Source organism: Moschus berezovskii, chromosome 3, assembly GCF_049115385.1.
Source record: "Moschus berezovskii isolate FMDL1 chromosome 3, NW_MosBer_1.0, whole genome shotgun sequence".
Classification (NCBI taxonomy): Eukaryota; Metazoa; Chordata; class Mammalia; order Artiodactyla; family Moschidae; genus Moschus; species Moschus berezovskii.
The window spans coordinates 15902397-15929146 of record NC_142462.1 but is presented as its reverse complement, the minus strand read 5'-3'; the positions used below and the strand labels follow the sequence as shown (position 1 = coordinate 15929146).

At 43.7% G+C, this 26750-nt stretch overlaps 1 protein-coding gene across 1 annotated transcript in view; it reads left to right on the top strand.

The window, feature by feature from the left end:
* The window catches only part of CDK6 (cyclin dependent kinase 6), a 266251-nt gene that overhangs the window by 109333 nt on the left and 130168 nt on the right, over positions 1-26750 (top strand). The window contains exon 4 of the mRNA XM_055420428.2: positions 13124-13291. Within this exon, the coding sequence (XP_055276403.2) occupies positions 13124-13291 (168 nt within the window). The remainder of the gene's footprint in view (positions 1-13123; positions 13292-26750) is intronic.

The following is a 26750-nucleotide window of genomic DNA, read 5'->3' as shown; positions in this document are numbered from 1 at the left end:
AGCACAGAGCTAATCATCTTCAGGGCATGGAAACAGCTGGAAATGCAACCAGTGCAGATCAGGATCAGACTTGAAAGTGTTTTAGGAAGCAGCCAGGTTCTACCTTTGTCTTATGGTGAACAGTAGGTGACTTCTGTACAAAGAAGATTTCCATTTCAGAAATATCATTTAGTTAACGTCATGGAGAAGAGAGAAGATTTAAAATGCATGCTTCAATCTAAAGACAGGGGCTGTGTTGGGACACATTGCAATCATATAGGCAGCAGATACTGGCAACTCGAGAAGGAATATAGAGATAAGATTTGAAAGGGAATTTAGGAAGCACATTACTAGGACTGGTTAGGTGGAGAGAAGGGATCTAAAATGTCTGTCAGATGTGTGGACCGATGGTTTGGGTGGACAGTGGTGCCGTTGTTTAAGATAATAAGTGCAGGCTGTAGAGTTTGATCACGGTGCAGAAACTGTATTGCTGTCTGAGAACATACTGAGATCAGTTGCTGTGGAATATTCCAGAAAAGCTGAGCAGGAAGCATTGACGGTTGCCTGTCTGACACTCAGAGGAGAGGTCCCATCTGCCAGTGTGACTTTGGATGCTCAGAAAGTAACTGTTGGAGCCAGGAACGTGTGAGGTGAGGAGGTGAAGGCGGAATTTAGAATTTAAGATTCTTTTGAGACTCATGACTGGAAGGACACACAAACACTGCATGTTTGTGGTAACTGTTGTGGACAGCAAAAGGGGGCTTGCCAGAGACCTGGAGAAGGTGGTACTGAAAGCCCAGCTGGAATTGGAGGCTAGGACAGGCAGCCGTCCCCGGTCTTAATCGTAGAAGTCGGCATGGGCAGGTGTGTGCCCAGGTGAGACCTTGGAGGATCAGTGGGAGATGATTTTTGTGCTTCCTGGAAAGAGAATGATCCGAAAGGCTAACTGGGAATTTTCGGAGGGCCGGGAGGAAGATTTAAAGACTAGAGGGGTATGTTCAAGACCAGCATCCTCACAGTGAGGGAGGGAGAGGCTGGGATGCATTGGGAGAGTGGCACTGACATGTGTGCACTGCCCTGTGTGAAATGTGGGAAGCTGGGGAGTTGCTGTGTGGCCCAGGGAGCTCGGCCTGGCATTCTCTGATGACTCAGAGGGGTGGGATAGGCTGGGGGTGGGGGGCTGAGATTCAGGAGGGAGGGGACTAGACATACTTAGAGCTGATTCACTTGGTTGTGGCTCAGTGGTAGAGAATCTGCCTGCCAAGCAGGAGATTCGGGTTCAATCTGTGGGTCAGAAAGATCCCCTGGAGAAGGAAATGGCAAAACACTTTGGTATTCTTGCGTGAAGAATTGCATGGACAGAGAAGCCTGGTGGGCTGCAGTCCATGGGATCGCAAGGATTGGACACAACTGAGCGACTCAACCACAACCCTGTGTTGTATAGCCGAAACCAACACAACACCGTAAACCAATCATCCTCCAATTGCTTTTTTTTTTTTTTCTAAAAATAATAATAATAATAAAAAATAAAAGACCATGATCCTTCATTTAGGGGAGAGGCATGCTTAAACCAGAACAACGCTAGCTATGTAAAATTTACCTGTGCTTAGCACCTGGGTGCTCCTAAGACTCAGCTTCCTAGCCTTGGTGCCACCCATCTTTCCCTAGACCATTCCTATTGCACTGGCTGTTTTAACACTAACTTGCTGAAGTCTTTGTGTAGTAAGATGTCATTAGATTCTGAGCTAAGTGTTGGGTGTTTTGTTTGCTTTTGCCTTGGCGACTGCTCTTCCGTTCCCTTTAGCCTAAAGATCCCCTGTTTTCTCTTGGCCTCCCTGCTTTCCGTGTCTAGATATGGCCACCCAGAGTCTCTTCTTCCTGTCCGTGGAAGCACTGATTAGCCAGGAGCATTTGTTCCTCCTTCCCCTGGAGATGCATTTGCCGCCTCTCTCCTAACAGGCTGCCAGCTTAAACACTCAGTCCCTGAAACAACACGAGCTGTCAACTGCTGAAGCGCCTCCCCTTCTGAGCCCCTTAAACAGCTGTGCACGCGGCCTGACCCCGCACAGATAATACACACAGATGTGTTTATGGGAAGGAGGCATGAACGCTCTCAGGGTGTTGTTTTCGGCTTCTCACCACTGCAGGGATTTCTTCTCTTTTTGAAGGAAGAGGTACATTGTGGTAAGCAGTGTTTTATGACCTATAATAAAAACCCTTGTAAAGACCATTTTTTTGACCCAAAGAAGCTAAATGTTCTTTTCGCTCCTCTCCGCCTCTCTGTATTGAAATGCACACAGTTCAGCATTAATGCATAACATAAGGGAATAATATCACAAATTCTCATTCTTATTTAAGCCGGGAAAGCAACCAAAGTTTATTATGTAAGAAAATCCATTAGGAATGTGTTTCCCTACTTAGTAGTAGCTTCTGAACAAATATGTTGATTAAGTAAAAAACTGTATTGCATTTTATAGCATATTGTTATTATCTCATGGAAACACCCATAGGACCATTTGAGGGAACCTCAGCAGGAAAGTCAGCCCCCAGGAACAGGTTAAACAGCAACTTGAAGCCACCTTAGAAAGTTGGGTCTTATACAAAAAGAGACGTGAAATACATTCAGTGAATAGTAACAGATGATTTCTAAGGACCCTTCAGGACCTAAAATGCGAGCAGTCTTTAGTCTTTCAAAATTAGGACAGACAACGTAACACTTGATTTAAATAAAGTCATAACTGCTTTGAAGATGTATCCTCTAGTATGTACACGGCAGTGTTTGTTGGCCTTGGTGGCTCAGTGGTGAAGAACCTGCCTGCCAGTACAGGAGACACAAGAGATGTGGGTTGGATCCCTGGGTTGGGAGGATCCCCCGGAGAAGGAAATGACAGCTCCCTCCAGTATCCTTGCCTGGGGCATCCCACAGACAGAGGAGCCTGGCGGGGCTTCAGGCTCTAGAGTCGAACATGACTGAGCAACTTAGCACCACCACCGCCATGACTATTTGGAAAGTTGGAGGTTGTTCATGTCCCAACTGGAGAAACCAGAGGAGTCTAAACCTAGGGTATTGCTGGACACCACTGCTAATGGCAAGTCCTCCCCTGGATTTCATGGCACTGGACCCAGTGGACAAGCCAGGAAATTCACACAGTGTTTTTCGTCCTCACAGCCGCCCTCAAGAGAGTGTTATCCCCATTTTACAGATTAAGAAACCAAGGCTGGATGCGAGGGAAGGGAAGGTAGGGATTAAGTAGCAGGTCCAGGAACACCCAGTGTCTAACTTGGAGATGGGGCAGAGTCCTCAGAAGATGGCTCCCTGAAGTTGACCCCTGGAAACGAGCGTTAACATTGCATACGTGTCTTGGATTGCCTTTCCCCTCTTTTCTTTTTCTAGTGTTCTGGTTCAGATTCCCATTATTCATGTCTTACATCTTTTTTTTCCCTTGTGTTTTGATTTTTCTACATTTAACAGTGAATATGCATTACATTTCTAATCAGACACTTTTTTTCTATCTTTTCTATCTTTTCTATCTTTCCTTTTAAGAGGAGGGAGGGGTCCCACGTGAAATGCCGTGGCAGGATTCAGTTAGGAATGGAACTTCTTCTTGGTTGTGGCAAGTCAAGTGCTTCTTGGTGATCTTGCAAGAGCCATTGTGTTTCCTTTCACTGTATGTATGTGGTGTGGGTGGGGAATGAGAAAATGTGTACCCTAAAGACCGTTGGCTGAGGAAGGAAGGGGGTTGCTTAGGTTGTTCATGGTCAAGGGACAATAGAAAGGGAAGTCCCAGACGTAGTAGGAAGGGCAGTGGTTAGTAGAACGAGGGGCAGGACTTGAGGAAGCTGGAGTGAAGGAGATTCAGGGCACAGGAGGAAGATGAACACTGCAGGGAAGGGAGGGAGGCTTTCCCACCAGGAGGTGAGGGAGACGGGGAGATGCCAGTGCTCATCACCGGGTGGGTGGCGCCCAGGAAGTTGATAGCATCCCTTGGGGCTCTGTGTTTCTCTCTCAAGTGGGGTGCACTCTAGTGTGCCTGGAGAAGGAAGAGAGATGATCAAATAGAGGGACAGCAGTGAGAATTTCACCTCCAGGGACACCACAAGAGCTAACTAGGGACCTGTACGATTCCCTGGCAGCACTACCGTCGTCAGGGTTAGAGACTGACTTCGTATTAATAGTAGACATGTATGTGGTCATTTTCCCCGTGTGACAGGTCTCTGAAGCACAGGTAGAACAGCGGAGAAAGGCAGCATTTGGGCTAACTGAGGTTAATCTTTGCATAAAGGGTGAGATAGAATGACTTCGGAACCAAAGAGGTAAGGAAATTGACAGATTTAAAGAATGATGCTTGAAGAAGTTGCTTTCCAAGTTTAATTAATTATGCTAAGAAGTTTATGTGAATTTAAGTGGTATTTTGACATTCAAATAAATGTAATTAAAGTGACTTTAAAGTTTTTAATTAAAAAAAAAAAGATCAAAGTTAAGTAATAACATGTTCCTGATTTTAGCCATGGGAGTAGAATGGAATGGAGTTGCAGTTGGAGAATGAAGTCCAAGTTTCCTGAAGCTAAGGGGGTTGGGGGTGGGGCGTGTTTCATTGGGGGGTAGGGGTTAAATGAAAGGTAGTGACCTTAACAGGTTTTAGTTAATATAATTTGAGTTGTTAGAATAATTTTCAGTTATTCTGAAAATTGTAAGAACAAGTTACAGTTGTTCTTACAAGTTGTAAGAACAATTGATGGCAAGTTGTAGAACACTTGATGAAGAAATTGTCTTGAAGTAAGAGCATTATTTTGGGGGGAATTCCATGGCAGTCCAGTGGTTAGGATGCTGTGCTTCCACTCCAGGGGGCCCAGGTTCAACCCCTGGTCAGGGAACTATGATCCCACAAGCCAATTTTGGGGCTCCCCTGGTAGCTCAGCTGGTGAAGATTCTGCCTGCAATGTGGGAGACCTGGATTCAATCCCTGGGTTGGGAAGATCCCCTGGAGGAGGGAACAGCTACCCACTCCAGTATTCTGGCCTGGAGAATTCCATGAACTGTATAGTCCATGGGGTTGCAAAGAGTTAGACATGACTGAGCAGCTTTCACTTTTAAGAGCATTATTGGGCTTCCCAGGTGACGCTAGTGGTAAAGAACCCACCTGCCAGTGTAGGAGACTTAAGAGACTCAGTTTCCCATCTCTGGGTTGGGAAGATCCCCTGGAGGAGGGAATGACAACCCACTCCAGTATTCTTGTCTGGAGAATCCCATGGACAGAGGAGTCTGGCGGGCTCCAGTTCACAGGGTTGCAAAGAGTCGGACACAACAAGCAACTTAGCAAGCATGCACGCAAGAGCATTATTGCCCTAACTACGAGGCCAGTGGTGGGCAGCCCCAAAGTCGATCCTGCTGTTCAATGATGTCCTCAGAGACCAGCCTCTTTCCCTCATTACACTCTGGCATTGCCTGCGTGCAGATTAAATCTCCCTTTCCATGTCAAGGTGGTTGCTACCGTCTCAAGTTCATGCCCCCCAGCAATAGCGTTTAGTGTGAGGCCCACAGGTGGCGAGTGAGGGCTCGGGGGTGAGGAGGCAGTGCAGCAGAGCGTTTCCTGCAGTGGTCTTACCAGGGGAAAAGTTCTTCCTGAAATTGCCTGTATGTCTCAGTAGCTAGGACTGGGTCTCTGGATCCACTCCTAGCACAAAGGAATGTGACTGACGTGGACCAGTCCTTCGTGACTGACACCCAACAACGTAGGCAAGCAATCATATGCTCCACTCTTTGGAAAAGCAACGTCTCTAGTATAGTATCTCATTTGGAGAGGAGGCGAGTATGGAGTGAGAGACAAGCTTTCAGATGAGGGAACTGAGAAGGAAAATGCAGGAAGACAAGGTAGTTTGTCCAGATGCAGTCATTAAAAAGCGTGCTGCTGGGGACTTCCCCGGCGGTTGGGTGGTTAAGAATCCACCTCGCAATGCAGGTTTTGATCCTTGGTCAGGGAACTAAGATCCCAGGTACTGCTGAGTAGGAAAGCTCACACACTCCTGAATCCGTGGGCCAGAACTAGAGAGTCCGTGGGCCACAAGGAAGGATCCCACATGCCGCATAACTGAGACCCAACACAGCGAAATAAATTAATTAAAAAAACTTTTTAAGAAAAGCATGCTGTTAAATTTTTTTATTATGAAGACTATGTTTTGAAATGGGGAAATAACCACAGTATATTGTTAAATGATTTTAAAAGGATCACAAAGCAATGTGATCTATGTTTTATCTAGAACAAAAACCATTTTGAGTCATTAGCCAGCAACCTAAGCACTTATACTTTGTATTTACTTATTTATGTAATGTCAGTTTTTGTATCCCGATCTGAGGAAGTTATCATTGACATTGCTATTTGTAGTTTCAGTTCCCAGTGACTTTCCAGTGTGGGTTAGTAATAGCCATCATGATGAGGTAATGATTCCTTCTTTTAGACGGTCCGTTTAGCCATCGCATTGTCCCTCAAACACCAACAATATTCTCAGGTTTGGTGAACATCAGTTGCGATTTTCTTATTTCCACTTAGTTGGGACTGAGCCTTTTCTTACTCAGCATCATCGTCAGTTCCAGGATTGAATAATATATATAGCTCCTTGTTAACGTCTCTTCAGAATACGTATTTTGTTAATAAAATTTAGGTAGGAAATGACTTTTACTGTGCTTTCATCCCATTGCGAGAAGCAGTGGAAGGAAGTAAGAGAGCCAGCACCTGCAGTGAGGGGCTTTGCCTTTGTTTCTGCTGAAGAAGCCCCAGGCCAGGCGTCCCTTTCCCCATCCCTCTCACCTCCTCCCTTTGGAAGCTAATGGCCCATGACTTGTGGCTCATCTCCAGGGCCTCCCACTTATTCCTTACTTTGAATGTACCAGTTTTACTTTCTAGCTGATCTGAAGCTTTAAGGAACCCGCTTTAGCCCTCCTCTTGCTGTCTTTGGAATTTGTTTTGCCCTTTGTGATTTGAGGTGAAGCGTTCTATGGGTTCTCCTGAGGCCCAGAGTGAGCAGTTTAGAATGCCATCTTTTGCAGCCCACCGTTAACACTGTGACACGATCAGTGAAAGCAGAAGACGCCACTGTCAGGTTTTGGAGTAGAGTACAGTGTAGACCGTACACCGAGCTTAATACAGTGACTTCAGGCAGATTCTCCTTAAGCACAGAAGTGGAAGGAGTGAATGAAATCGCCTGTGAGTGAATGAAGCCACCTGATAGACTGCCCAGAACCAGCCTTTGTTACCCATCACTTCATTGCTTATGCAGTAATATTGTACCACATTTTACAGGAGAACTGTGATTTTTTTTAAAAAGATCCTGGGACTAGATTCAGCAATCCACTTGTGGGCCTATATACCCGAAATTATTGAAAGCAGGGTCACAAAGAGATACTTATATTTGTATATCTACATTCGTAGCATATTCTTACAGTAACCAAAATAATACAAATTCATCTTTCAGCAGATGAATGGATAAGCAAAATGTCATCAGTCCAGACAGTGGAATATTATTCAGCTTTAAGAGGAAGGAAACTCTGACACACACTACAACATGGATGAACTTTGAGGACATTACACTAAATGAAATAAGCCAGTCACAAAACACACACGTTATGATTCCACTTACATGCGGTGTCTAGAGTAGCCAGATCCGTGGAAGCAGAGGGTAGAGGAGTGGCTGCCAGGGTCTGGGAGGAAGGGAGAAATGAAGAGGTATTTAGTGGGTCTAGAGTCAAGTTTCAGTTTTGCAAGATAGAAAAGTTCTGGAGATTGATTATATAGCAGTTTGAATATACTTACTGCTAAACTATACACTTAAAATTGGTTAAGGTGGGGAATTTTATATATATATTTTTTACCTCAGTTAACATTTTAATATGTATATTTGTAATCAACAAAAAGAGGAAAAAGAAAGAGATCCTGAGACTAGCCCTCACTATTGTCAATAGTCCTCTGCTTCATGATTTTATCACCATGCGATCTTTTACTTCTATTCTTATCATTATAGTGTAGTGTGTAGTGTTAGTCGCTCAGTTGTGTCCAACTCTCTGTGACCTTCTGGACCGCAGCCTGCCAGGTTCCTCTGTCCCTGGAATCTCCTAGGCAAGAATACTGGAATGGGTTGCCGTGCCCTCCTTCAGGGGATCTTCCCGACCCATGAGTTGAACCTGACTCTCCTGCACTGCAGGCAAGTCAACATGTTATTAGTTTAGTGTTGTTAAAAAACACAAAGACCTTTGTTGTACTGATCTGTGAGATTCCTCTAACACCCTTCATAAGAACCAAACTGGATAGGAGATCTTTGTATGAAACAACAAATCATTTATAAAGACACTTCTGTTAAAACTTGGATAAAAAATTTGAAAAGACTGTGGTTTACACATTCAAAGGAGAAAAAAATGATTAACTTTGTACAAGCTGTATATGTCTTAACTGTTTAAATCAATAAACTATTGACATAATTATGTTGATGAAACCTGAGGGTGTGAACACATCGCTTAGATTTAAGTAGATACATCTAAAAGTCCAGAATTGTCTTTTGAGAGCTGTCATTGCTGTGATTTATTTTATGGTATATAAGTTGGTGTTTTAAGTATCTTTTGAAACTACTTTTTTCAAAAGTTTTATCATTGGGAAAAAAAGGCCCAATGATAAAACTTTTTCCTATTAGAAAAGCTTGAGGTAGATTTTCAGTTTGCTTGTTTGTTTTGTTTTCAAAGAAATAAGAGAATTAGAGCTCTAGAACACCTAAGAGAAACTAATTGTTGTTACAAGGCTTTGAAGACTTCTGGTGTTCAGACTGAAGTCCAGACTCTTTTTAAAGGAATTGCCAAGGACGAAAGCCCATCTGAAGTCACTAGGAGCCAGACTTCATTCCAGGGTGGTGTCTTGTTGAAACAGGCTCCTACATCACATGTTTCTGAAAGACAGAATGAGGGCCCCCAGTGACTGTTTATCATCGGTGGGACTAGACATTCAAACCTTTTATACCAGAATTGGGCACTGTAACATTAAAAGGTTTTAAACCTATGTTTAACTTAATTGGCAGTATCCGTAGTTTCATTGCATTGCATCACTGGGATTACTGTGAAATATTTGAGTCTTGTATAAGACAGATTAATTTAGATTAAAATCTTGAGGAGCTAATTTAAAAGTATGTCTCACGATACTATAAATTGAGATGGAACAGATAATAAGCTTAAGTAGAGAATCCTTTGAGATGTCTTTGATCAAAGCACTTGCGATGCTGAAGGAAAGGTGTTTTTTTTTCCTTTCTTTGTTTAGTTTTACAGTTTATTCATTCATATAATTCTCAGAAACTGGGACCAGAGTTTTTATTCTTATTTGTGACCAGAGTTACAAGTCCATCATGCTCCAGTGCCTCAATGCATTGGAATTAGAGAAGGAAACGAGACTTTTGGCAATTTTTTAAAAAAATCATTAACTCAAGGTTCGCTAGTTTGAAACTCTAATTGTAGCTGGATGTTGTGGGTTTAAAAGAAAACCCAGTTTGCTAACCAAAAAAAAATTAAGTAGCCTGATAAGATCTGAAGAGTGGTTATTCTTACATAGAACCAACTCTTTATACATAGGTGTCATTTACATGGAATCAAACGTTAGACCAGCATATGTGTTCTCACTGCCTAAACTGTGCTTTCATATGATGTTAACAAGTCATTTTTATCTATATTTGCCTTTAAATAGAGGAGACCTATACTCTTAGAATAAGTAGCAAAATAACACAACCTAAAACCAAATAATAATGATTATGGCATAGAAGGAAAACTATGCAGCCACTAAAAATCATATTGTACAAAAAAGTTACATTTTAGAAGAATTTTGTTGAAGTGGCAAAATATTCACAATGAACTGTTAAATCTTTATAAAGCAACTATAAGATGTGTACCGAATAATAACAATTTCTATTTTAAAATGTGTTATATTTATATATTAATGTTATATATTGCTATATAATATATATGATATATTTTATATACGATGCTTCAGTATTAAATAGAATTATAATATATTTACACCTGCAGATATACCAGTATCTGTTTAAAAGACATGAAGGACAAAGTTATTTAACAGTAGAGTTTTCTCTGGTTTCTGAGTGGTGCGGTTTTGCATGATTTTTTTTCTTCCTCTGGATTTTTAATGAACTTTAAAAAATATTTCTACATGCATTAAGCATGGACCAATTTTATATCCAAGAAAAATGTAGTATGTGCTATGAAGTGAAAGCCTCTTGGCCGTGTCTGACTTTTGTGACCTCATGGACTATACGGTCCGTGGAATTCTCCAGGCCAGAACACTAGAGTGGGCAGTTGTTTCCTTCTCCAGGGGACCTTCACGACCCAGGAGTCAAACCGGGGTCTCCTGTGCTGCAGGCGGATTCTTTACCAGCTGAGCTACCAGGGCTGTGTAAATACACAAATGAAAGCAGTATACATGTGTTTAAACTTAGGTGGCTCAGTCAGTAAAGAATCCGCCTGCAATGCGGGAGATCTGGGTTCGATCCCTGGGCTGGGAAGATCTCCTTGGATGAGGGTATGGCAACCCACTGCAGTATTCTTGCCTGGAGAATCCCCCGTGGACAGAGGAGACTGGTGGGCTGCAAAGAGTCAGACATGACTGAGCGACTAAGCGCAGCACACGGTTCAGGCTTTTTATAAATCTCAGTTCAGTTCAGTCTCTCAGTCGTGTCCGACTCTTTGCAACCCCATGGACCGCAGCACGCCAGGCCTCCCTGTCCATTACCAACTGCCGGAGTCTACCCAAACCCATGTCCATTGAGTCGGGGATGCCATCCAACCATCTCATCCTCTGTCCGTCCCCTTCTCCTGCTACCCTCAATCTTTCCCAGCATCAGGGTCTTTTCAGATGAGTCAGCTCTTCGCATCAGGTGGCGAAAGTATTGGAGTTTCAGCTTCAACATCAGTCCTTGCAATGAACACCCAGAACTGGTCTCCTTCAGGATGGACTGGTTGGATCTCCTTGCAGTCCAAGGGTCTCTCAAGAGTCTTCTCCAACATATAAATTTAGATGGGCCTTATTAGTCATTACTTGGTTCAGATTTTTACATGTTTATTCTACTCACTGGCTGCTTACACTGTTTGAACACTGAAACATGAATCAAGCACACTTATTCCTGGTACTGTTTGAAAGAGTTGCTGCTTAGTGTATAGGAAGCTAAAGATGGCAAGCCAGCATGACATTACTTTAGGTTAGTCATGCTGCTTAAAATCCACTGCTTACAAGTCGTGTGCACGTGTTTCCAATAAAGACTTGTGCGCCACAGAAGATTGCTTTCATTAACATTTTGTGCTTCACTTTCACACTCTCGTTTATTCATTGCAAGTTGCTTGACACGCAGTGGTTCTTAAGTCCTGGACCACTGTCCCTCGCCAGTGCAGTCTGATCTTTTCACCTTTGGAAACTTAGAAGGTGACCCCGGCCAGTTCATCAGTTCTGTTTAGGCGGAGCTCAGAAAGAATTCCAGTTCACCTGTGTCATCCCCACTTAGTGCTTTGTTCACTGGTCTTGTGACAATGACCACGTTTTCCTCCGGTTATTTCTGACTTGGTCTCCACGAGGAAACGGGACACTTCAACGATGATCATTTGTTCCCTGCATACTACACAACCTCTTCATATGCACTGCTTCGTTTAAATCTCGTGTTATGAAAAGTAAGCCCCATTTTCTCCTTTTTATAGGTGGAAAACTCAGGCTTTGGTTTTGAATAAGCCGGGAGCTAAAGATAGAACTCCCTGAAGAAAATACCAGTACTATAAGCCAGTAACCAAATACAGCCCAACTGATGAGCAAGTGTGTGCTCCCCGCCCCTCCCAGCTCTGAAGCCCCTGATGCCTAAGCATTATTTAACCCTTGTGAGAGCCGAATTAATTCCATCCTCTCTTTATACGCCGTTCTCACAGTGTTATGTGGGGTGGAGGAGGTAGGTCAGTCTGCCAAACCTCCACATTTCAAAGGGTCATATCATGTTCACTATCTTAAATTCCTACCATCCGACACAGCTTCTGAGTTTAAAATACTGTATCTGCTTTTATAAGTTCTGAAATTAGAAGGAGGTGTGACGTTGGTCCCGATGCCTCCATGCTGCCTGATTCTGTCAGCAGTAAGTGCTCACTGCGGTCAGTGCTTTACAAACAGTGATCCTGTGCAGTAGGTTTTGTCACTTCCCTGTTTTTACGGACAGAAAAAGTGAGGCTTGGTGAGGTTAAACTGCTTACCTGGTTTTCCATACTCGTATGATCATTGATCTAATAAAGGAGTGCCTTGGGAATTAGAATCCAGTTTTCCTGGACTCTGGTTCAAATCAAGACTCTGGGTTTTTTTGCTAGTGGTGTTACTTTGGGCTAATTACATACACCTACTGTGTATCAGCTTCTTGACCTGTGAAATGGGTTGATAATGTTATTTACCTCAGCGTTGTGGTATGGATTAAGTGAATTACTAAAGCAGTACTTGACACATAGTGACTGCTGAATAATAGGTGCTATAATGATATTAAGAACTACCATTGCTGTTATCATTGTTTACTGGATTTTAATTGTTGAAATCATGTGTTAAATCATAGAAAAGTATGTGAAGTGAAAAATGTCCCTCTCTCGCCAACTACTTTCTCTCCCCACCATTAACCCTGGACAGCAGTTTGGTATATATCCTTCCAGAATATTTCCTATGTCATCTGAAATTTTTTTTTTTTTAATATTTATTTGGCTTCGCCGGGCCTTAGTTGCAGCACATGGGATCTTTAGTTGAGGCATGTGAACTTTTTAATTGTGGCATGTGGGATCTAGTTCCCTGACCAGGGATCGAACCTGAGCTCCATGCACTGGGAGTGCAGTCTTAGCCACTGGCCCACCAGGGAAGTCCCTGAAATTATTTTTAAATCATCCTTTCATTAATAAAATGTGGGTGGAGAGTGACACTTTCTGTAGTAAAGTTGAGCATGGGAGAGTGGAGCAGTAGAAAGGGGGACAGGTTCATTCATTCAGCAAGTATTTATCAAATGCTTTGTATGTACCAAACACTATTCTAAGTACTGAGAATTCAGCATGTTGAATTTCTCTTTTGGCAATTGATTGATTTTGTTTTTCGGTTTTATTTAGGATATGATGTTTCAGCTTCTCCGAGGCCTGGACTTTCTTCATTCTCACCGAGTGGTGCATCGTGATCTAAAACCACAGAACATTCTGGTGACCAGCAGTGGACAAATAAAGCTGGCTGACTTCGGCCTTGCTCGCATCTACAGTTTTCAGATGGCTCTTACCTCAGTGGTGAGTGAGAAAGCACTGTTTTTTTCTTCAACTTCATTTTCCTCTTTGAAATGACAGACTGCCCTGATTCCAGGCCCGTGGAATTACTGCCCATGGTCAGTTTGTGGACAGAATGTCTTTGCACTTTTTATATGGCGGGCGGTAGGAAGAGAGTGTTCTGCTTACAACTGCAGACACATCCGGGCTAGGCTTGTTGTGGACAGAACCCATTGCAGAAATAGACCGTTGCTTCTTGGCCACTAGAAAGGAATCAGTTACAAGTTTCCCAATGGTTTTGCCATATGGCTTTTTGCCATAACCACTGTTTTCAGAGCTGCATATGTAGTGTCTGGGGAAACACAGCTCAAGGTCAGGGAGGAGAGGGCGCCAAGAACATTTCCCTATCCTAGTCTGAGAAACAGCCAGGTACCTGCACATGTGTGTGAAAGCACTCCTGTGAGGCTGTGGTGTCAACTGTGAAGAAGAGTGAATTTACAGTGAACTTGGATGATCCATGGTCAGGCAGTACTACCCCGCCGCGTGACACCTTCCTCCAAGCCGAAACACAAGTGCAGCCCCATAGGCTCTATTTTGGCGAAGAAGGACAGTTGTAATATTCTGGGTTTTTTGTCTCATGAAACCATAATAGTCACTGACTTTGGTTGGCTTCTGTTTCTCCTAAAGTAGTTCATCGTTTCCGAGATGAATTTTGGTGAAAATGCACCCAAAATAGACAACGGGAGCCTGGAAGTAAACACTAATAAACTCTTGTCTTTGAAGGGCCTGTTTTACATACAGTGAATTCATGCATAGATTTATTTTTTCTTAAGCCAGGGAATGTCCCTTTGCTGGGCTACTTATTTGGGGCAGGATGTGGATGTGTGGATGTGGACTCGGAGAATCCTTTTGGTTCCATGAACACTGCTAACATTGCCCCCAAAGCTTTAGATTAAGCCTTAAGTAAAAGAATCTTCATGGGTCAATAGGTCATTGTCTCCGTATTATCCACCTTTTTTAAAATTAATTAATTTATTTTAATTGGAGGCTAATAACTGTATAGCATTGTGGTGGTTTTTGCCATATATTGACATGAATCAGCCATGGGTGTGCACGTGTCCCCCGTCCCGAACCCACCTCCCTCCCCATCCCATCCCTCAGGGTTGTCCCAGTGCACCGGCTTTGAGTGCCCCGTTTCCTGCATCAAACTTGGACTGGTGATCTATTTCATATATGTAATATACATGTTTAAAGATGGTAATGACGACCCTATATTTGAGACAGCAAAAGAGACGCAGATATAAAGTCTCCTTTGGACTCTGGGAGAAAGTGAGGTTGGGATGTTTGAGAGAATAGCACTGAAACATGTATATTACCGTATTGTCCATCTTTTGGCCTTAAAGTGGTTCTCACTCAAGGGTGGCGCTGGAGGGAAGGGGGAGGGGAAACGTGGTTGAGAAATGTATGATGGCATTTTTGGTCATCATAACAACTTGGGGGGTGGAGGCAGCTGCAGGGTGGCTAATATTCTGCTTAACAAAGAATTGCCTGCGCAAATTCCAGTATTGCCCCAGCTGAGAAGTAGAAATTCAGGAGGGGAGTTGGAAATTCTCGGAGAGAACTTGCCTTAGAAAAACACTTAATTTGCAAAAGCATTCTGCTTCCTCATCCCCGAAATACAGATGCTGGAACCTGGTGCATGTCAGATCACGTGGTTTCCCAGTATTCTACACTGTACCTAGGGCAAGAGAGCTTTTTTACAGAAGATTCCTTTGAATGTCTCACCGCTGTTGAGAGACAAGCATTCTTGTTTCCTGTTTGCCCAACACACACTGTCACTTTTGAGAAGAGTGGGCACAAAATGATGTTTAAAGGACACATCTCCGATTCGGGTGGTGTCAGGGGAGCCCTTGTGTGCTTATATAATCTCCCAGAAAGGGCTGAGTCTGTGTGTTTCCCCAGTGGGAAGGGTGAGGTGGGCTGCGGCTTCCCTAGGAAGTAGTTTTGTGTGTTGTTTTGGGGCCCTGGGGAGAAGCTTGAATAGGCCTTGAGATCTGGACAGATGATGGAAGGAACTGGTCTCCTTGGGCAGATTAATTGAAGGAAGGATGAGCCATAACTGAGCCACTTTATTTTAATCCCCCTTCAACAGGGCACTGAAAACCATAAATAAAAACGGGAAACCCAGTTGGGTTTGTTTTGATTTTTTTTCTCCTTCTTCTTCTTAAATTTGAGGAATGATAGCCCAGCTTGTGCGTAGCACCAATTAACATTCCATTCTCACTGAAAGTTGATATGTTCAGACAGGAAAATGGAGACAAATGATATCATACAGAAAAGGGGAAAGGCAATCATAAATACCTGATTTTTCAGTATCTAGCTTGTACTGCATACTCTATACTTCTTATGTGACATAAAATAAAAAAGATTAGCAATCTGAAAAGACACTGGAACAAATTGAGATTTTACTTGGAACAGTAATAGCTGAAATTTAATGTTAAGAATAAAGAGTATGATTGCTGTAGAATGCTGCATTAAAGTTTTTCCCACTGTTCGATATTTTATTTTTCAAGGGACAATCCATTTCTGTAGTGATACATTGGTTTACATACACAGGGTGACATGTAGACTTGGAATTGTTTTTTTCAGACTGAACTGGTATTTTGGTTTGTTTTTGTGTTTTTTTTTTTTTTTTTGCATTTCTCAAAGAGAAAAAGACTACACTCCACTTCCTGGAAATACAGATATTTTAGTAGGTTATGTCATACAGGAACTGGGAATCAACTTGATTTGTGGAATGTTAAAGAAATTACAAGTTAACTGATTTGAAACTGACATTTTACAACCATGAGAAACGCTAATATATTACTTCTGTTCCAAAGCCTAACTCAGATTTCCCCTTTTGGTACCCCCTGCAGAAATTAATCCCACCTTCCTCCCGCATTATTTCCAAAGAAACATCTTATTAATGCCTTTCGTAAGACTGTTTTCTGTCTTGTTTGTAATTATTTAGGGATTTTGTTTATTAAGCTGTAAGTTCCTTAAAGGAGTTGGCCTTTGGGGTAGAAATTAATTTAGGACAGTCATAAGTCTGGACTCTAGTTGTGCCTGAAGTTGGTGTAACATAGGGCCAAACAATCTGGTTTGGTTTGTCTTCATCTGATAAGGGAGGTTTATGTGCCCTTAGGGCTTCCTTCCCTGGTGGTTCAATGGTAAAGAATCCGCCTGCCAGTGCAGGAGACTCGAATTCTAATTCGATCCTTGGGTCAGGAAGGTCCCCTGGAGATGGAGATGGAAATGGCAACCCACTTCAGTATTCTTGCCTGGGAAATTCCATGGACAGAGGAGCCTGATGGGCTACAGTCCAAGGGGTTACAAAGAGTCAGACATGACTTAGTAACTCAACAACAGTAAAGTGCCCTTAACTGGTGCCTTCCCCATGATACAAAGGTGTCTTAGGAAGAATTGGAATAGAATCTTGCTATTCAGTATACAGCCAGGTATGCACATGTAACCTCAAAGGGAAAAGTGGTTTATACTTGTTTCTGTAAATGCTACAGAATCAAGATGTGGATGGCTACAGCGAAGACCTTACAACCAGGCAGCAGGGTCCCCTGGCCTGGGTTTCACAATTTGGAGGAGCCAGCACTGGCCCTGCTCTAGCCATGCCTACCTTGATGGGGACAGAATCCAGGTATCTCTCAGAGTTTGAAACCCCCACGCTCAGCCAGCCAAACGCAAGGCTTTGGAGTTCCCTGACCAAATGGGAATCGCACAAGCTCTTCTCTTCCTAAAAGCACATCCAGCCACCTGTGTGCTCACCTCATGCCTCAGGGGCAGTAGCTTGCAGACGTTGGGCAGGATGGGGACACTTAGATGTGGGTGGCCGTAAGCACGTATATGAGGCTTCTTGTTCTGCAGGGAAGAGCTGGGGAGGTGAAGAGAAATGGGACCCATTATACTCAGAGCCTAGTGAAGAACTGTTTCTGAAACTCTGAAAATAAAATTCAGCGACCTGTATTGAAATAACTACGTTTGTAGAAAACCAGAGAACAGGTCAGAGGGAGCTTCTTTCCATTATACGTAAGCGACCTGTACGAATCATGCCCCATGCAGTTGTATGTAATCTTGTGGCAGATGGATTTCAAGAATATAGGCATACCTCGTTTTATTGCACCTCGCTCTATTGCGTTTAGCAGGTGTTGCATTTTTTACAAATGGGCGTTTTGTGGCAACCCTGTGTCACAGCACTGTTTTCCAGCAGCATTTGCTCAGTTGGTGGCTCTGTGTCACTTTGTTGTAATTCTGGCAATATTTCCAACTATTTGATTCTTAAATTGAATATTTGTTCTGGTGATCTGTGATGTTACTATTTCAAAAACATTATGAGCTGCAGAAGGCAGCATTTCTTAGCAATAATTATTTTTTAATTAAAGCATGTACATTTCCAGGGCTTCCCAGGTGTCATAGTGGTAAAGAATCTGCCTGCCAATGCAGGAGACACAGGAGACATGGGTTCGATCCCTGGGTCGGGAAGATTCCCCTGGATCAGGGCATGGCAACCCGCTCCGGTATTCTTGCCAGGAAAATTCCATGGGCAGAGGAGCCTGGCAGGCTGTAGTTCATGGGGTCTCAAAGAGTCATACAACACTAAGAAAACACACACATGTACTTTATGTTTTGTGTGTTTTTTAATTAATTTATTTTAATTGGAGGAGAATTACTTCGTTTTGGTGGGTTTTGCCATACATCAACATTAATCGGCCACAGGTATCCATGTGTTCTCTTCCCCTCCCCCCACCATCCTGAACTCCCCTCCCACCTACATCGCCACCCTCTGCCTCTGGGTTGTCCCAGAGCACTGGCTTTGGGTGCCCTACTTCATGCACAAACTCAGATTGGTCATCTGTTTTACATATGGTAATACAGTGTCAGACTTTATTTTGGGGGGCTCCAAAATCGCTGCGGATGCTGATTGCAGCCATGAAATTAAAAGACGCTTACTCCTTGGAAGGAAAGTTATGACCAACCTAGATAGCATATTAAAAAGCAGAGACATTACTTTGCCAACAAAGGTTCGTCTAGTCAAGGCTATGGTTTTTCCCGTGGTCATGTATGGATGTAAGAGTTGGACTGTGAAGAAAGCTGATCGCCGAAGAATTGATGCTTTTGAACTGTGGTGCTGGAGAAGACTCTTGAGAGTCCCTTGGACTGCAAGGAGATCCAACCAGTCCATTCTAAAGGAGATCGGTCCTGGGTGTTCATTGGAAGGACTGATGCTGAGGCTGAAACTCCATTACTTTGGCCACCTCATGCGACGAGTTGACTCACTGGAAAAGACTCTGATGCTGGGCGGGATTGGGGGTGGGAGGAGAAGGGGACGACAAAGAATGAGATGGCTGAATGGCATCACCGACTCTGTGGACATGAGTTTGAGTGAACTCCAGGAGTTGGTGATGGACAGGGAGGCCTGGCGTGCTGCAATTCATGGGGTCGCAAAGAGTTGGACATGACTGAGCTACTGAACTGAACTGAATATATGTTTCAATGCAGTTCTCTCAAATCATACTATTCTCTCCTTCTCTCACTGAGTCCAAAACTCTGTTCTTTACATGTGTGTCTCCTTTGCTGCCCTTCGTGTAGGAACGTCAGTACCATCTTTCTAAATTCCATACATATGCATTAATATACGCTATTTGTATTTCTCTTTCTGACTTACTTCACTCTGTATAATAGGCTCCAGGTTCATCTACCTCATTAGAACTGACTCAAATATGTTCCTTTTTATAGCTGAGTAATATTCCATTGTGTATATGTACCACAGCTTTCTTTTTTTTTTTTTTTTTGTATAATCAAATTTTATTAAAGTATAAAGGAGATAGAGAAAATTTCTGACATAGTCATCAGAAGGGGGCAGAAAGAGTACCCCCCTGCTAGTCTTCAGCTGGATGTTATATAGTCACTGCTGCTGCTGCTGCTGCTGCTGCTGCTGCTAAGTCACTTCAGTCGTGTCCGACTCTGTGTGACCCCATAGACGGAAGCCCACTAGGCTCCCCCATCCCTGGGATTCTCCAGGCAAGAACACTGGAGTGGGTTGCCATTTCCTTCTCCAATGTGTGAAAGTGAAAAGTGAAAGTGAAGTCGCTCAGTCGTGTCCGACCCTTAGCGACCCCACGGACTGCAGCCTACCAGGCTCCTCCATCCATGGGATTTTCTAGGCAATAGTACTGGATTGGCTTGCCATTGCCTTCTCCGTACCACAGCTTTCTTATCCATTCATCTGCCGATGTCTAGGTTGCTTCCATGTCCTAGCTGTTGTAAACAGTGCTGCGATGAACACTGGGGTACATGTGTCTCTTTCAATTCTTGTTTCCTTGGTGTGTATGCCCAGCAGTGGGATTGCTGGGTCATATGGCAGTTCTATTTCCAGTTTTTTAAGGAATCTCCACACTGTTCTCCATAGTGGCTGTACCAGTTTTCATTCCAACCAACAGTGTAAGAGGGTTCCCTTTTCTCCACACCTTCTCCAGCATTTATTGTTTGTAGAATTTTTCATGATGGCCATTCTGACCCAGATGAGATAATACCTCATTGTGGTTTTGATTTGCATTTCTCTAATAATGAATGATGCTGAGCATCTTTTCATGTGTTTATTAGCCATCTGTATGTCTTCTTTGGAGAAATGTCTGTTTAGTTCTTTTGCCCACTTTTTGATTGAGTTGTTTGTTTTTTTTGGTATTGAGCTGCATGAGCTGCTTGTATATTTTGGAGATTAATTCTTTGTCAGTTGTTACGTTTACTATTATTTTCTCCCATTCTGAGGGCTGTCTTTTCACCGTGTTTGTAGTTTCCTTCATTGTGCAAAAGCTTTTAAGCTTAGTTAGGTCCCATTTGTTTATCTTTGCTTTTATTTCCATTACTCTGAGAGGTGGTTCATAGAGGATCTTGCTGTGATTTATGTTGGAGAGCGCTCTGCCTAACACATACACATTTTTAAAGACATAATACTACTGCATTCTCAGTAGATTGGTTGGTTGGTCGCTCAGTCATATCCGACTCTTGGGTGTGTCTGTTCCCTTAAACTCATCCAAGTGCCCTATCGTGGCAGTGTGCACATCATGCTCCCTGTATGGTGTGAGACTGCTTTGAGGGCCGTTCAGAGCGGTGCCAGGGTTGATGTTTTTATATCCAGATGTAACTGCCACATCTATGCAGCTAGAGTGAGTCCCTCCCCAGGGTAGCCACCATGATGCCACCTGTGGATAGAGAGAAGGCTACAGCTTAAAATGAGCTCGTTCCTTCTGGGGCATCAATAACTTCTCATGCTGGGATGTAGTCCAGAATTGGCCTGCCATAAACCAATTTCTGTTCTTCAGTGAAGAATAAGTATTACAGTGCCTTTTCAGTGTTTGGGGAGGGCCGTTATCCAATCATTAGACAAACGGGAGAATTAGCATTTTTCCTCCAAATGCCTGTGCCTAACACACAGTTTGGAGGAAAAAAATCCACTTTGTACCGTATGGAAGAATGAGAATATTCTTCTGTCTTCAGTGACTTAATAAAAATTCTCACTAAGGGACTCACATTCTCCTTCTCAAAAGTTCCTTTTTTCTGTATTATCTTTCCTGTTAAAGGACATATGTGTGCATATGAAAGCAGCTTCCTCTCTGTAGAAGTAAAAGATAACAACTAAATAGTAAACATGGGAAGACTTTTTTGATAGTTATTCAGATTACAAAAATTCACTTGGGGATTTTTTTTATATGAAACATAAGACTCCCAAAAGTGCCATATTTAAGATGACTCCACAAGAATTATTTAATACAAGCATTAGGAAAAAACCCAGTTGCTTACATCCTCTCCTTACGCTCTGGTGGTTTCTCTTCCAGTGCCCACATGGGTAGCAACTGCATGTGAGCATGAGTGCTAAGTCACTTCAGTCATACCCAACTCTTTGTGACCCCATGGGCTGTATAGTCCACCAGGCTCCTCTGACCATGGGATTCTCTAGGCATGAATACTAGAGTGGGTTGCCACGCTCTCCTCCGGGGGTCTTCCCGACCTAGGGATCGACTCTGAGTCTCCCACATCTTCTCCTTTGTCAGGCAGGTCCTTTGCGCCACCTCGGAAGCCTGAGGGTAGCGGAAGCCTGAGGGTAGCGTTTAGTAAACACTAAAGAAACCTTGTGGATTCAGAAACTCTTTGATAATCCTAGGGTAGAAAGTTAATGGAGTTGTGACATTCAGTCAACAGATACTGATCGTTTTCCATGTGCTAAGCACTGTCAGTGAATCCGAGGGACCGTGGGGAACAGAAGTGGACGAGGTCTTGGCTCTCATGGAGCTCAAAATGGGGGGCAAATCTTAATCAGTTAGTCATGCCAAGAAGTGTAGAGTTAGAAACAGAGATAAGTGCAGTAAAGGAGAAGGGCCGAATGCTGCCAGGCCCTCGGGTCAGGGACGCCCTCCAGCATTGGAGATGCTCAGAGAGGTCGCCAACACCTTCCCTGGATGCCGGGCCCCTGGAGGTGCCCGTCCTGCAGCCTCTGCTCATTTTGTCTGTTTCTGTTTGGGATAGCTCACTCGACAGCACCCAGTTGGCACCACCAAGCCGGCAAAGGGAAGCCAGACCCAAGATCAGAGAACAATGTCATCTTTTACAGGAGAAAATAAATTGTTTATGCTTGTTTCCTCTCCGTGCGTGTTGTATTTACTATGGAGACCTGGCAGGGTCTGTGCCTCCTTGGGCAGCCGAGTCGCTCCCACAGAAGCCTGCAAAGCCTGCCAGTGCATACTGAGTAAATCAGAGCAAAGGCGTGAACCGAGGATAATGGAAAAAACCCAAAGCCCGTCGCCAGGGCACCTCGGCGAAAGGGCAGGACACACCTCGCCAGGCTCGCGTGGCTCCCGCCCCATTCGACGTCTGCTGGCCAAGAGACAGCCAGGTCTGCTCTGTGAGAGCTGCCAGTCACCAGTACGTGTTTCTCAGCTCACAATGGAGCGCTTGTGCCGCTTCCGTTTTCACTTTCACCAGCGAGGGAAGTGGAGCACAATGGGGCAGAGCCCACGGCTTGGGAACAGGACACGTTTTCCCTTAGGATTCCCAGGGCTGGGGACGTGGAAGGGGCCAGAGCCAAGACAAACACGCAAAGCCAGCCAGATGCTCCGTTACACTTTCTCAGTGGCAATCAAACACATTTCCAGTTGCCATCCGATGGGTAGTCTCTGCCTGTGGGGTAAAGGCAGATGCTGTTGACCACGGTGAGCGCCTTCCCTGAAGAAAGAGCCTGTATTCCACTCTGGGCAGGATGCCGCTGTGGTGTGCCTGCTGTGTGCGTGTGGGTGCCTATCGCATCGCAGCAAGTGTTCTGGCTCAGTCCGTCAAATGACTGCTTCCTTGTTTGTAAAAGATAGACGTTCATTTGACTCACCTAATTCCAGCTCCTTCGTAAGCAATCGCTGTTGAGAATTCGTTCTGGACAAAAACAGTTGAGCTGTAATGCTGCTGTCTGGAAGGTGCTTTGCTTCCTCCATACATCTGTCTGGCCTACTATAGACAGGGTCTGCTTACATTCATCCTACCTGTGTCTACCCTGTGTGATGCCATTCAAGTCTCAGAAGTAAGCTGAATGATGACTTCAAGGCGAGTCACTCAGTCATGTCTGACTCTTTGTGACCCCATGGACTGTAGCCCGCCAGGCTCCTCTATCCATGGAGTTCTCCAGACAGGAATACTGGAGTGGGTTGCCATTCCCTTTTCTGGGGGATCTTCCCTACCCAGGGATCAAAGCCTGGTCTTCTGCATTGCAGGCAGATTTTTTTTACTGTCTGAGCCACAGGGGAAGCCCAAATCTCAGAAGCTTGAGGCCAGGTTTGAGTGTAAAGACCAAACCATTGTTTTAATGTTGAGGAGCCCAAGTGCTTTAGAGAGGTTTTGCAAACAGGATTTCTTAGGGATCCAGAAGCTGGAAAAATTTCGTTGCCTCTTCCATTTAATATTCTTACGGGAATGCACCTTCTGTGGTTGGTCAGAGGCTCATCTGTCAAACTGCGATTAATGGGATTATTCCATCTCCCGTAAATTCCCTTAATTCAAGTGTCCTGTCGTGTCCCTTCAACAGAGTATGAGACACGGTCCTTAGAATTGAGTGCAAAACAACGTCTCTACAATTTGGAGTTTTATGTCCTCTCTAATTCTTAGGATGTGTCGCTTCTGCTGTTGTACAGATAGCTCTGCTTGCTTGCTCCCTTGTAAGGTGGAGAAAGATGGGAGTATCTTCAGTTTGCTTGGGCTTGGCTAGTCTCCTAGTGCAAGTTCCTGAGTTGAGATGTGTCACTGAAATTCTGTGACGTTGAACACTGCCATTTTTATTCACTTATCTGCAGTAGGTACTATTTTACTGTTTCCTACAGTGCCCTCCTGGCCCATGGTAGGCACTTGATAAGTACATGATGAATGAATGAAACGAATCCTCATGATTCTCCATTGTCTAAAGAATGAATTCCAGCTCGGTAGCGTGGCACGCAGAGGGTTGTTTTTGTTTTTTCTGTGTTCAGTTCAGTTCAATTCAGTCTCTCCGTCCTGTCCAACTCTTTGTGACCCCATGGACTGCAGCACACCAGGCCTCACATCTGTCACCAACGCCTCCATCCTCCCCCTCCCACCTACAAATCACCCCCATACTCATAAATACATATTCCTTATTGTCGAGCACCATCATTTCTCAGTACTCTTTAAATTTAAGTTCTTTCACAACTCCCTGTTTTCACAGATGAATTCGTGAATAAATTTCCAACTCTACTTTTTCCGTGTTGCTGGTGGGACCACTGCATCATCATTCAGTTCAGTTTAGTTCAGTCACTCAGTTGTGTTCGACTCCTTGCAGCCTCATAGACTGCAGCACGCCAGGCCTCCCTGTCCACCAGCAGCTCCCGGAGTTTACTCAGATTCATGTCCATTGAGTTGGTGATGCCATCCAACCATCTCATCCCCTGTCATCCCCTTCTCCTCCCACATTCAATCTTTCCCAGCATCAGGGTCTTTTCTGATGAGTCAGTTCTTTACATCAGGTGGCCAAAGTGTTGGAGTTTCAGCTTCAGCATCAGTCCTTCCAATGAATATTCAGGACTGATTCCTTTAGGATAGACTGCTTGGATCTCCTTGCAGTCCAAGGGACTCTCAAGAGTCTTCTCCAACACTACAGTTCAAAAACATCAATTCTTTGGCGCTCAGCTTTCTTTATAGTCCAACTCTCACATCCATACATGACTACTGGAAAAACCAAAGTTTTGACTAGACGGACCTTTGTTGGCAAAGTAATGTCTCTGCTTTTTAATATGTTGTCTAGGCTGGTTATAGCTTTTCTTCCGAGGAGCAAGCATCTTTTAATTTCATGCGTCTTTTAATCATACCATCTGCAGTGATTTTGGAGCCCCCAAAAATAAAGTCTGCCACTATTTCCATTGTTTCCCCATCTATTTGCCATGAAGAAATGGGACCAGATACCATGATCTTAGTTTTCTGATTGTTGAGTTTTAAGCCAACTTTTTCACTCTTCCTCTTTTACTTTCATCAAGAGGCTCTTTAGTTCTTCTTCACTGATAAACATCTAAAGATTTGTTGTTTATTTTAAACCCAACTCTCAGCTAATCTTCTCAGTTGCCCACTGTGTCACTCCCTGATAGTCACTGGAGCTCTGAGGGAGTAGCAGTTACACTTTGAGTATCTGTTGGGGCAGCCAGTCCTAACCTTCAAATAATTACCGTCTTCATCCTCCTTATTTGAGATCACAAGCCTTCCTACTCCTCCCCTACTTATGCAGGTTCATTTCCTGTATGGTGTGTTTAAATTAAGAATTAAAGTCTTTGGGGATCCTTAAAGGAAAAGGTAGGAAATGTCTGCATTATTGTTTCCTTTAGTCATTTTATTTAGCCCACTTGGGTTCTTGAGAAGTATAGGTATGTGTTTCTGTTAATCTGTATTTGGGTGCATGCCTGCTCAAGTCGCTTCAGTCGTGCCCAACTCTTTGTGAGCCTGTGGACTGTAGCCCACCAGGCTCCTCTGTCCATGAGAGTCTCCAGGCAAGACTACTGGAGTGGGGTGCCATGCCCTTTAGCAGGGGATCTTCCCAACCCAGGGAGGAAACCCAGGTCTCCTGCGTCTCCTGCATTGGCAGGCAGGTTTTTTACCATCGAACCACCTGGGAAGCCCTAATCAGTATAGCTGTCTCCAAAAATTCAGCTCAGATTTGAATGCAATTGCTTTGTTATGCTGGATTTTCTTTCCTGTTGTATTGACTTTGTTGCTGATATTTCAAATGTGTTTCTCAACGATGCTCCCTGGGCTGCCAAACAATGCCTCTTACTGCTCCCAGTTTCTGTTTTCCTTTTCTCTGAAGACTGAAGCACAGGGAGAGTGACGTCGTGACACCCAGCATCATGAGGACACTGATGATTTTTAAGTCCCTCATAAATTTGAATGCTAAACTTTACAGTTGGCTGTGGAGGAATAGTCTACCTTCAGGTCTCAGGGAAACATCCAACAGAAAGGAGGGGAATGCGTAGGAGAATTTACTTTAGCACTGCTCATATATTTATTTTGAAGGCTGGCAGAATCTAAAAGTGGGGGCCATAAATTTAACCACTCAACCATAAAAAGCCCAAAATAAGCGATAAAAAACTCTCCTACTTCAAGGTTTGGATGCTAATCTAAAGTTACAAGATTTCTCTTCTGCTATTTAACCTTTTTTTTTTTTTTAATTTCTAAGCCATCCTTCCCTTTCTTTAACATTTTTATTTTGATGAATCCCTCTTTAAAGGTCAGCATGCTTCTGGATGTAGGGACGTGTTTTCTGAACGAGGCTGATGGATTCCTTGGTGACACTGACAGCTCCCTGCACCTTGTGTAAGGCGGGGTGATTTCAGTGAGGTGGGGACCGCACATGGTATCTGTTCTTGTGGGAAAATATGCTTCAGTGGTTTACTGGCACTGGTCTTGGAATGTGGCATTTAAAAGTACCTTTTTACAGTGGGAAAGAATTCTGTCAAGAATAAACAGTCTGACCTTGTTAAATGGGCCAAAGTCGGTCTGTAACCTAGTTCCAGAAAACTTGCTTTTACTAGTTTAGAAAAAGCAGATGAGAAACGTTACCGCAAAAACTATCTAAAGAATAGAAAAGATTCTTACAAAGAATATGAGATAAGTTCCTGAAATGAGGTTCGTCATCTATATTCATGAAAATGTCTTGACTGGACTGTAAAATCCTACTTTTCCAAAGAGGATAGAAAAAACGAGGACTCAAGTTCATCAGAAAACCAGATTTTCTTTTTCCTGGAAAGACAAGACTGGTTTATTGAAAGGAGCTGTGGGAGGGGCCACGCAGCATGGACCAACCGTGGGAAAGCAGCTGGCTTGGGGAGCTGGAGGAGGAGCCCAGATTGCCACGGGCTCCCCACTGCCCACAGGTTAAAAGTCTCTGAGCGGT